The 12,299-nt window shown below is 34.8% G+C and overlaps 1 protein-coding gene across 2 annotated transcripts in view; it reads right to left on the bottom strand.

Moving 5' to 3' along the window:
* Nucleotides 1-12,299, bottom strand: part of USP45 (ubiquitin specific peptidase 45) — a 71,663-nt gene that overhangs the window by 4,059 nt on the left and 55,305 nt on the right. Inside the window, exons 11-17 of one of the 2 annotated variants that reach the window (XM_028104246.2) lie at nucleotides 10,574-10,665; nucleotides 9,320-9,376; nucleotides 8,835-8,978; nucleotides 7,387-8,059; nucleotides 5,891-5,988; nucleotides 3,804-3,890; nucleotides 126-279 (exon numbers count right to left, since the gene is read on the bottom strand). In XM_028104246.2, coding sequence (XP_027960047.1) covers nucleotides 126-279; nucleotides 3,804-3,890; nucleotides 5,891-5,988; nucleotides 7,387-8,059; nucleotides 8,835-8,978; nucleotides 9,320-9,376; nucleotides 10,574-10,665 — 1,305 coding nt within the window. The remainder of the gene's footprint in view (nucleotides 1-125; nucleotides 280-3,803; nucleotides 3,891-5,890; nucleotides 5,989-7,386; nucleotides 8,060-8,834; nucleotides 8,979-9,319; nucleotides 9,377-10,573; nucleotides 10,666-12,299) is intronic. The other variant, XM_028104248.2, reaches the window with a different exon arrangement.

Below are 12,299 nucleotides of genomic sequence, written 5' to 3'. Positions count from 1 at the left end.
TACTTCTCACTTAACTTTAACAAAGTGAATCCACTTGCAGTATCCATGAAACAGCTTACCTCTTCCAGAAAAGGAAGAACACAGTCATTTGTTTTTAGGAATAACAAAAACTCAGGATGCCATACCAGGTACATATGTCTTTCCAGTGATATGCTCCAATAATTTCCTGGAGGGTGTTCTCACTTTCACATAAGCCGTGTAGTGACCTCCCCTCATTGAGCCACTATGTTCCACTACGCCATAGAGACCATAGAGAACTTTATCTCCCACATTTACATTCTTTTAGACAAAGAAAAAACTGGAATTAGTAATTAGTGAAATATTATAATAGCGAAAATTAAGTCAAATATATGTGTCCTGCTTAAACTAAGAAAAAATGCATTGTTAAAACAACACTGAAATGTGTTTCCACATGTATTAGACTGGCAAAATGCAAAAGCCTGACAACATTCTCTGTTGGCTGGGCTGTGGGGAAAAGAGTATTCACACACATTGCCTGTGGGAACACAAAGGGGTACAATCCTATGCAGAGGTATTTCATGTTATCTAGCTGAATTACACAGGTATTACTCTTGGATTTATCAATCCTATTTGTAGGATTCTATCTTACAAGTACATGAGCAAAATGTAAAAAGACATACTATTAGTTATTATTTTGGCTCTTAACTGCAGGAATATTTGTAATATCAAAAAACTGGAGACATGGAGATATAATGTACAGTACATGGGATATAGGTAATAATACTGTAACAACTTTGTATGGTGACAGCTGGTAGCTAGATATATCATGATCACTTTGTAAGGTATATAAATGTGGAATCACTATACTGTATACCTGAAAATAATATTGTATGTCAACTATACTTTGACTAACAAGAAAATGGAATAAACCCAAAAAAATCGGTCCCCATTAAATTGGGGACTGGTTGAATAAATTATGATGCATTGAGTGTTATGTTGCTTGAAAAACAGAGTGCAGACTATCTCAAAATACTGCTATGAAATAATCTCCAGGATATAATGTTAAGAGTAAGGCAGAAAAAAGGATACATATTGTAAGCTGTGATTATTTAAGAGTGAAGATGAATATATCCATATCTATCTGCTTATATTTTTAAAAATTACAGAAGAATAATTTTTTTTTATTTTTTTAAAGATTTTATTTATTTGACAGAGAGAGACACAGCAAGAGAGGGAACACAAGCAGGGGGAGTGGGAGAGGGAGAAGCAGGCAGGGAGCCCGATGCGGGGCTCGATCCCAGGACCCTGGGATCATGACCTGAGCCGAAGGCAGCCGCTTAACCGACTGAGCCACCCAGGCGCCCCAAGAATAAACAATTTTTAAATGGCTTATATATAAAGGGAGGAAAGAAATAAGTGGAATGGACATGGAGAAGAAAAGCTATACTTATTTGAATTTATCTTGTTTTATACATTTGATACATGTGATTTTGGAAGTATATAAATATTTTATGTGTTTAGTAAAATTTTGAACACTTAAATTTAAAAAGCAATCCCTAAAATGACAACATAAAAACTAAACAGGTGAATAATATATTCCAGTTGGCAGTATAATCATTCCACTAAGGTCATGTCAGAAGAACCCAGAAGCCTGCTTGAAGTGGCTTTCAGTAGCCAACTATGGACCCATTTATATTCCATTCCAGTATGGAAAGTATTAAGTTCAATAAGCATATTCCATTAATATATTAGACCACGAATAAAAAGAAAAGTGTAGTAAGCTGAAACATATTTAATGTGTTTCAATCCATAAATTAATAATCATAAATTAATTGATCATAGTTCAAGGATGCCACTGAATTAACTCATTATTCTGAACTGGTTTAGAAGAGGAGTAGGTAAAGAATCAAACATTTATCTAGCCTTTTCTATAAAAACTGTATTATAAGATAACGAAATAGATAAAGGAATTTCTCTCTGTATAGAAGAGCTCCAGTTGGGGCGCCTGGGTGGCCCAGTTGGTAAAGCATCTGCCTTCGGCTCAGGTCATGATCCCGGGGTCCTGGGATTGGGCCCCGCATCGGGCTCCCTGCTCTGCAAGGAGCCTGCTTCTCCCTCTCCCTCTACCTGCCACTCCCCCTGCTTGTGCTCTCTGTCTCTCTCAAATAAAATCTTTAAAAAAAAAAAAAAAAAGGGAAGTGCTCCAGCTAATCAATGAAGAAGGAATGACAAATTTAAAATATCACCATTCTGTAATTCTTAGTGAACTTCTGGATCTAGCATTTGAGCATTACTGCTTGCTAATATCACAGAAAGAAAGATAAGTGGCATTATGTGCCACCTAATAAAAAAACAAAACAAAACACGCCCTTTAAGAAGAGCCTTAGCAGGGGGAACAAAAGAGCATCAAACCTGTATCTGTTCAAGCCTCTTAAGAGCCAATTATCTATCCACAGGAAATAAAGATGACAGGGGACGAATCATCAAACTCTAAACAGAAACCACCAGAAAGATGAACTCAGTTTCTTAAAAAAATAAATTGCAAGGGAGAGAAAGGGAAAGGGATGGGAGAGAGGAACTATACATTAAAAGAGACTAAAAGACATTATCCAATCATAATGTGTAGCCTTTACTTGGATACTAATTCATTTTTAAAATTTCATTTGTGAGACAACTGGAAATATATACATTAGATGATATAAAGGAATTAGAGCCGAATTTTTTTTTTTAGTATGAAAGTGGTATTGTGGTTATGTTCTTAAAAGGGGGAAGTGATTGTTATCTTTTATAGACGCACAGAAAAATATTTATGAACGAAATAATGCTTGATATTTGCTTCAAAATAATACGGGAAGTAGTAGGTAAGCATGTGGATATGGCAGGACTGGCCCTGTACCTAAGGTTTTAGAGCTAGGTGATGTGTGCTATATAGGTTCATTGTACTGTTCTGTCTACTTTTGTGTATGTTGGAAATTCTCCATAAAAAGTACCTTTTAAAGATGTGTTTTTATAAATTTAATACAAAACTTGTTAAATTTCATTTTGTTTACCACATTATCAAATTCTATGAATACAGAGTGTTAATAATTGATAGACAGTGCTGGTATTCTACAGCAGATAAATTGGACTCACCAAATAGTAGCTTTTAAGGTATTTTTGTTTTGATTCATCAATGTATGGAAAGTATTAGTTCAATAAGCATTCCATTACACACCACAAAACCTAGGCTGCTAACCAATAACCATGAAGAGAAAAATATGTTACCCCATAACATGTGTGGTTCCCTCAAGGAAGACAAAGTCATTGAATTCACCTACACAGTTCTCACATATAAATACAAGCAATTATAAACCAGTCTTCTTCTATATCTATTAAAGTATTATCAATTTTACAGTATCCTACTCAGCTAACAAGTACACTATTTTCAGTAGTGTACATGAAATAGCATGAAAAACAATGCACTAGTATATTGACTCACAAAAGAGAATGAACTCCATGACTGCTAAAACTATTGTCGATTAAGCACATCATTCACAATGAACAGGAGAGGGCACAAAATCTGCTTACTTCTCTCCTCAACTATCTGTTTCTAGTAGCACTGACAAGCAGCATTGATCTTCCTGACCACCATGCTAATGGTTCACACAGCTCTTCAACGGTCCCTTATTCTGTCTCCCAAAGGACAAAAGTCATATTCGGTGTGTTAAATGTTCCACGTTACGGATTTAACTTCACCAACTATAAAATTCCCTTTCAGAGAAGCTGAATGAATGAATGAATGACCTAATACTTTTAAGCATATTATTTACAAGTCAATTAAACATCTTAATAACATACTATACCTTACAAGTAGCAGAACAGAATGGTGCTAAATCAAGTATAAGTGGAAAATCTACATGTCTGTTTACTTTTCGAAGACTCAAGCCAGCCTTAAAAAGACCAAAAAATAATTTTTAATGCAACAAACAATTCATCTAAGTCATTGTTAATAAAACCAAAAGAGGAATCCTAGAAGTTAGTTTTTTAATAGCTATAAAAACATGACTAACGAATAGTCCAAAACTGACATATAAGTTTGAGACTATTGATTAGTCTGTAAATATTTCCTTTTAAGGGCATGAATTCTTTCTGTAAGTTCCTAAATTGAGATGCAGTACCAAATATAAAATAACTGTGGTACATCATGAAATCAGCTTCTCAGATCTGACATGACCCTATCTTGCTCAGAGTAACTGCACATATACACCCTTCACTAGGCATTCTCATGTAATGAGACACAAGACATCTGCTTCTGCTGTGCACAGCCATTTCACTTCCACTGAGTTTCTACATTCTTGGCTATCACAAATCAAGAATTTAGGGGTGCCTGGGTGGCTCAGTCGTTGGGCGTCTGCCTTCAGCTCAGGTCATGATCCCAGGGTTCTGGGATTGAGCCCCCGCATCGGGCTTCCTGCTCAGCGGGAAGCCTGCTTCTCCCTCTCCCACTCCCCCTGCTTGTGTTCCCTCTCTTGCTGTCTCTCTGTAAAAAAGATAAATAAAATCTTAAAAAAAAAAAAAAAAATCAAGAACTTAGTCTAATTTTTCTGTGGATATGGAGGGGGTGTATAGAGAAAAATCTCTTCCTGCCTACCTATGGCCCACCTGAAATGTTCCAGATATATAATCAAAACTCCTGATCTTTTCCTTGAGATTTCTTTCATGAGTTTTATACTTAGAAAATCTTCCCCCAGGCAACACCCTCGGGTCCCCTCCCTCCTTGGGAGTTTTGTACTATCACTTTGCTATCACTCAATAAACCCTGCTTTGCTGCCCACCAAAAAAAAAAAAAAATCTTCCTCCCAGAGGTCAGGTTAATATTCATTTAAGTTTTCTTCTAGTCTTTTGAAGATTTGTTTCATACAGTTAAAATATTTATCTGAAAATAGTAATGATACATGGTATAGAGGGAAGCTTTATATTTTTTATTTCAGCTCTTTTTCCTAAATCCTTTATCAAATCTACCTTTATCTACCCTGTGGGGTGTCTGGCTCAGGTGGAGGAGCAAGTGACTCTTGATCTTGGGGTTTATCTTGGAGTCATGAGTTTGAGCCCACGGGATTACTTAAAAATAAATAAACTTAAAAACAAAATAATCCACCTCTTTCCCAACTGATTTGAGATTATTCCTTTATCATAACAAGAGCTTTAAATAAGACTCATGTTTTATTTATTGACAATCTTGACCATACTGTTTTAATTATACAGTTTTATTTTTAAACTGGTGTCAAAAAAACCACCCATTCTAACTTTTTCCAAAATGTTTTAGTATTTGACTTATTTACTCTTTCAGAGAAACTTTAAAATCATTACATCAAATGCAAAAACAAAACAAAAAAAAACCCACATAAAACAAAAAACCAGACAAGGCATTGGATTAAAACTAAGCATAGAGGAAAACCTGACACATTAAAAACATTTAGGTTCCCTCTCACTGTACAGTCCCTACCTTTGCATTTTGTAGCCCTTTTTGCATTTAGTCCAAGCCAACCATGCCCAGCCCACTTACCCCTATCACTGGGATCCTGAGAGCTCAGAAAGCTATGTGCACTTTGCTATTTCCCTGCTTCTAAGGATTCTTAATAAACTTTATTTTTCATTCTCTCTCTCCCATACAGGTGCGTGCACACTCACACTCACACACACACACACACACACACACACACCCCTTAGGTTCCTACCACCTAAATCATCAAATACAGTATCATGAATTAAACCATTTTATTTAGAAAAGTCTTGTAAGCTATTATGGATGAAAAAAGCAGTAAATCCTTTATGACAAATTTTTAAATTAAACAAGTTACTGTCTAATCCTTTGACAGCATTTTACAAGATGTAGGTTTCTGCAAAACATATGACAGAATTACTACAGTGCTACTAAAGGGACTTTTACCTGATGGAATCTTTTAAGATGGAGAATTAGGATAGCTGGAACAGCAGAAATAAGCAATTGCTTCCTGGCATTAGTATAAACCCCTTCTGCTTTCTTTTCTGCATAAAATATAATAATTTTTTTGTAAAATTCCATTTTATACATTATATACCACATAACAGGGTTAACATTTATAAAGAAGCATCATACCATATTTTTGAAAATGTTAAAAAAGAAATTAGACTCTGGTGACAAGGGTGCCTCTATACTACTTTCCAAAACTCCACTGAAATGAAAGGGATTTTTTTAAAAAGCACACACTTACAAGGACAAAGAATAGGGGACATGAAACTTGCAACAAAATTTTGGGAGCTGAGAAGCAGATGGACTATAGCGACTTATGTCAATGCCCTCCAAAGACCACCAGAAACAGACCTGTAGTTGAAAAAAATGGGTCATTCCTCATTGTAGTGAAAGGAGATCACCACAGGGCATTTCAGAAGGAAGTTGTTAGAAAATAGTTGGGATGGGATTTGAATATGGCCAACAGCATATTTAACTTGGATTAATGTAAGGTGGTATTTCTTCCTTCTCCCATCTAGACATTTCTTTAATTACTATTAAACATGTCTTTATTCTGTCTTTATTCTGATACTTTGATACCTAGGGCCTTGCTGTCATTATAGGGAAGACTTCAGCCACAACTAGCAAATTCCTAGATATAATAAACAATATAAGTGTGCCTCTCATATGCAAACCAACCAATCGAAAGCCCATACTCAACCACCTCCTTTATTGGGCTCTGATACACTAGGCCACTATCTACCTGCCCTCATCACACTACGGCCAGGTACTATACAACTAGAGATAGCCCCGATGCCCCAGAGCCCACTGAAATTATTCAAAACTAGTCAATCCTAAACTTGTTGATTCTAATTCCTTCCCTGGAAACTACAACAAAGGCTCTTGTCCATGTCTTCTCCTCACTCCTTCTGCCTCCTGATCAACCCTAGTCCTTCCCCATGTGGCCCTGCATGGCATGGCTTAGTGTCCTCCCTCCTCTTCAGAACTGTATGTAACAAACTATCTTTTCAGTGGCAACCATCTCCTGATCTATGGGCATCACCACAACTGAATAATTATAAAGCCTGCGTTTTGAAACAACTAGTCGCTAAGAATCAGAGTATTCTCTCCATATCAAGGCTACAGATGTACTAGTGAAATTTCTTCTGGAAAGATTTCAGACAGCTAGTCCCCCGAAACAAGATTCTGTGGATTTGCATTTCTCAAGGCAGAGATGGGTACTTCCTGTTCAATTTACCTCATCAAAAATCGATTTAGAAGTCCAGTCACTGTCTTCAGTGCTGAGGTACAACGATGAAAAAGATACCTGCTTCCAAGCAGCTTAAGTGTAGGGACAAGGTTCTCAGTTTCCTCTATTTGGGATCTATAACTCACTAGTCATTGACTATCAAATACCCTGTGAATACTAAGAAAAACAAAAACCTAATGTTTACCTGGGGAACCGGTTTCCTTTTGGTACCTCTGCTTCTTTTCAGCACAATTCTCACACAGAAGCTTGTTATTCCCCATTAGTAATTCCATAGATGTAAACTGGTAGAGACAGGACTGAAGTGAGCATTCTTTAGAACTAGTTACATAGCTCTGAGAAAGTGTCTGAAAAGCATTTTGGGGGTGAGGAGACAGCATATGCTTCTCCTCTGAAGAACATAAACTATTTGGAACACTTGGTGGCTTATTTTCTCTATCAAAATGTCTATCTCCAGTTACAGGGCTGCTCAGATGAAGTTCAGAAATAGCTTCAGCCACTCCCTTGTCACCAGTGCCAGGCTCCCTGGTGGGTGGGCCAGCTGCCGGCACCTGGGGAGAGGGGGCATGCGGGCGCACACAGCATCCACGGCTAGACCTCAACAACACAGCCTGCTCAAAAGCACTTTCGGATTCTGAAGCCTCGCCATCCGCATCAGCACTACTTTCAGAACGGCCGGCCTCTTTCTCACTGCCATCGGTGGGGCTTTCAGTCAGAGCCGACTCAGTATTTGTGATGCTTGCAAATGCTGAAGAATCCCCGTTCATCTCAAGGTGCTCATTTTTCTGGCATATAATGACTGCTCTATCTTCTCCAGATGACAATTTTCTTACACATTTTCTGCCATGAACTAGTTGATTCTGTGTTTTCAGAGAAAGAATCTTGTGACCTTACTGAAAATAAATGCAAGTCTTATTTACATGTTCCACAATTATTAAATAAATACTTTTCCTAGACCCTCTGAAATCCATTTCCTAAATCTACCTAAACCGCAATCAATAGAAAATAGAGTAACAAATCGTTCTAATTTAAAATTAATCTTTGTACAAGAAACTCACAATAGCGGTTACTTATCTGTGGAAAAAGAAGCAGGTCTTTGTAGAACAGAGCTGAGGGAGGCTTTTTAATTATAGACCTTTGTATATACTCTCTGGAGTCCTGCCACTTCAAGAGCATTATAACAGAAAAAGTTAACTCTGATAATATATCAGTTTGCCAAGTTAGTACAAATCATATCACATAATTGAATTTAGATCCTAAATTCAAGCACACCTTAGAAAGTAAAAACAAAAAAGGTATTTATGAGACAACTACAGAAATTTAAATAATGACTGGATGTTGGCACTATTAAAAAGTTATTAATATTTTCAGGTATGATGATGCACTGTGGTTATGTCTTTAAAATTAGTATTTATTTTTTATATCAGAATTATTTCAAAATAATATGAGATGGACAGGGGGAGAATGTGGGGTAGCTATAGATAAAATATGATTAGCCATGATCTGATACCTGTGAATGTGAGAAATAGGTACATGGGGGTTTATATACTACCTCTCTACTTTTTAATAAGAAAAGTTTCAAAAATATACAAAAGTTTTTTAAAACAGATGTCTCACAAATGCATATAATCTTACCTTATCTTTAGATGAAGACTGATTCTTGGTGGCTCTGGGTTCAGAAGTATTTTCTATAGTAACAGTCTGACTGTACTGATCATTATCTGTCGCCTGCAAACTTCTATATTTACTCATTCTTCCCAAAAGTACTGGTTTTGAAACCTATATGGATGCCATGTACATAACACAAAACTTCTTTAGGAAATAAATTCTGGATATCACCTACTTTTTTAAAATTTCTAACTCATTTGAAATTAGATAATTACCTTAACATTAATTCTCAAACTGTAAAAACATAATGGTTTGAAATCCCTGAGAGTAAGAACTATATCATAATTTATGCATATATACACAAACCCCAGTATCAAATACACTCTATGAACTCCATTATTGTAGATAAAAAATGATTCTCAGATGTGATAACATGCTCAACAAATGTCTAAGTATATGAATGAATAAATTCTCTTCACAAAAGACTCAGTATTAAGTTTTTTTCTCCTTACCCTTTCTTCTATTATAGGAAGTGAAATATCAATAAAGGGATCGTTCACTGAGGAGATCTTAAAAAGAAAACATATTGAGAAATTCAGTTAGAATTCTAATATAGACAATGTAGTTTTGTAAAGTCTTAAAGAAATCAAACTTCCCAGGCAACTTAGAATTTCAAGTTTAAAAACAGCCCTGGAACAAATAGTGATTTTAATTGGGTAGAGCAGCACATATTGTTAATCAAAACAAAATATCCCAAAGCCTCAATACATGCAACCCAGTTGAATTTTATAATATTGCCAATACAACTAACTGATAATATTCAAAGTCACTTCTAAATAAACTGTGTTTAATAAAACTGATCAACTAAAGATATAAACATATTTTTGGTGAAATTGTGCCAAACATAAATCAAATAGAAATATTAAAAAAAAAAAAAAAGCCAGAGTGCTTGACTGTGTTTTGTAGCTTCTTAGGTGAGCTCTGTTGTTTAAAAAGATTCTCTCTAGCTTGTGAGACAGAAATCAACTTCTATGTTGAAAATACTAGAAATTTAAGTAATATGATGTTGGCAAATGCCGTGCTTCCACACGACAGGCTAGAAGAAGTAACATATAATCCTGACTTTATAAGATGAGAGAGAAAAGAAAGGTACTCAATACTCTGGACGGGAAAATGGACATAAAGACTCTCCATTTTATGATTAAAATCTAACAGAAGTTTACACCTATCATACTTCCATACACTTTCAGGAATATTCTTTACCAAATAATTGAAAATCTATAAAAAGGTTTGTGTTTTAAGTTGTTAAAGTACAGATGGCATTCAAAATAAAAATTATCATTACAAAGACGAGTCTACTTTAAACAAAACTTCAACAAGTTATATAAATGTAAACTTTAAATAAAATGTGGTAGATCACCCTAAGTTATTAGAATCATATTTTAGGGCAATGCATAGTTATATGACATAGTTACTCCCTTCCCAGAAGTTTCTCTTTCATTTCAATCCAAACAAGTAGCTAACACATTCCAGCACATTAAAGTAGGCTAAAAGAACTTCACGGGTTTGTTGAGAGAAAAAACACTTTAAAAATTATAAATTATGTTTTTCCTCTGGGAGTGAAGGATATATCTAATGACTTTTAAAATCTATTACGTCGTCATCTGTCACTAATAAAAATAAATGCTGATGATTATATGTGAAAGAAAACAAAAATGATATGATTGTAATCTATTCCATGTTGAAGTGAATTCCAAAGCACCTACATTTGCACATTCTTCACACATGACTGTGCTAGTTAATTCACCAATAAAGATCCGATCTATGAAGTTCATTTTCACACCTTCTCTTCCATATGCTGTAAAAATAATACTTTTTAATGCAAAAAATATGTCAACCATCAACCTAACAATGTAACATGCTTTTTCAAAGGAAATCTGAATAAGACAGATGTCCAGTACATTTAATACATTTTATTGTATGATGTTATAATGTCTTTCTCCTTTACAATTCTGTAGAGAAAATTTGATTATCAACTACAGTAGCTTCCAAGAAATAATGAACAGTTCTTAAACTTGAGGCAAAATAAGTAGACCAGTAACCACTGTTCATACCATACCTCAACTGCTCCCATTAAACCCTTTAAAGCCTCTGTGCCTAACGTAGAGGTAGACAAAGGGATGAAAAAGGTTATGCTTTTAGGGCGACAGATGCCTGGACCATAACTATGGAAACAACAGAGTAGTAAAAGACAAGTAAACATAGCAGAATGTAAAGAATTAATTTGAGCAATTAGTAACATTACATACACATACACACACACACACACACACGTACATACATGTGTGTATGTGTGCGTTCAGTATAAAATGGTAAAATCATTGTGTTTGGGAAATATTTATAAATCAAAGAAATTTATGCCTGTGATTTGCTTCAAAATAATCAGGAGTTAGGAGAACACAGATAAAACATAATACACCATGAGTTCAATGTAGTTTAAGAGGGGTGAGGAGTACACGAGGTTCTATCATACTATTCTCTCCATTTCAATAGATGTTTAAAACTTTCCACAGTAAATTATGACAAAAAATATATATTAACAAACCTCACTCCTCTTTCAAACTTCTATCCTTTTTGGATCTCTAACTTCAAATTTTATACAAACATTTAAAATCATTTCAAAACATTATTTGAAGTATTAAATGTCACAGCCAACTTATAGACATATCAATAAACATCTTTTAATACAATGATAACTATTTAGCAGTTATGTAAACTAAGATGTTTCATTAAGAAAATTGTACAAGGGATTGAAAATAGAAAAGATTACACAAAACTGGAAGGAAAGAAAAACTGGGCAGTTATTCTAAACATACACTAGATGGCACTATCTCAAAACAAACAAACAAACAAACCCCAAAGCATACCTGAGAATCCACATTTTAAAAAATCTTGAACCCTTCACATGAAACCAATGTAACACTGTGTGTCAATTATACTTTAATTAAAAAAAAAATCTTGAAGCCTTCATTGCATTAGAGTTTTGGCATGTACAATCACAATGTGTATATTTGTTTATGAATTATAAACATGTAGTATGTATATATAATACCACAAATAAATAGAAGTTAGAAAAGAAAATAAATAAAATGCAAATAATATTTTAAACATTTAAAAATGATGACTTTGTACCAGCATCAGCTAATATATGAAGACAAAATATAGTTAGGACAAGGTAAATCACTTACATCATAAGCTATAAGCCCACACTTAAATACTGATAATTATAAATAATCAGCTTTGATTAGATAATCACTGGTTTTGCTTCATACTTTGGCTGATGAAGAGTTGACACTAGAAGTAAAGTAAACATGTATGTTTGATTTAGTACTCTCTCCAATAACTGGTTTCCTTGTAGGAATCTTTGGAACACTTAAGCATTTGACTAGTTAAAACTGTATAATATCCATAAATCCACTTATCCAAGCATAG

This window comes from Eumetopias jubatus, unplaced genomic scaffold (genome assembly GCF_037043125.1).
Source record: "Eumetopias jubatus isolate StellerSeaLion01/CBP00866 unplaced genomic scaffold, mEumJub1_p1.0 scaffold_6, whole genome shotgun sequence".
In the NCBI taxonomy this organism is placed as follows: Eukaryota; Metazoa; Chordata; class Mammalia; order Carnivora; family Otariidae; genus Eumetopias; species Eumetopias jubatus.
This window is presented reverse-complemented; position numbering and strand designations above follow the sequence as displayed.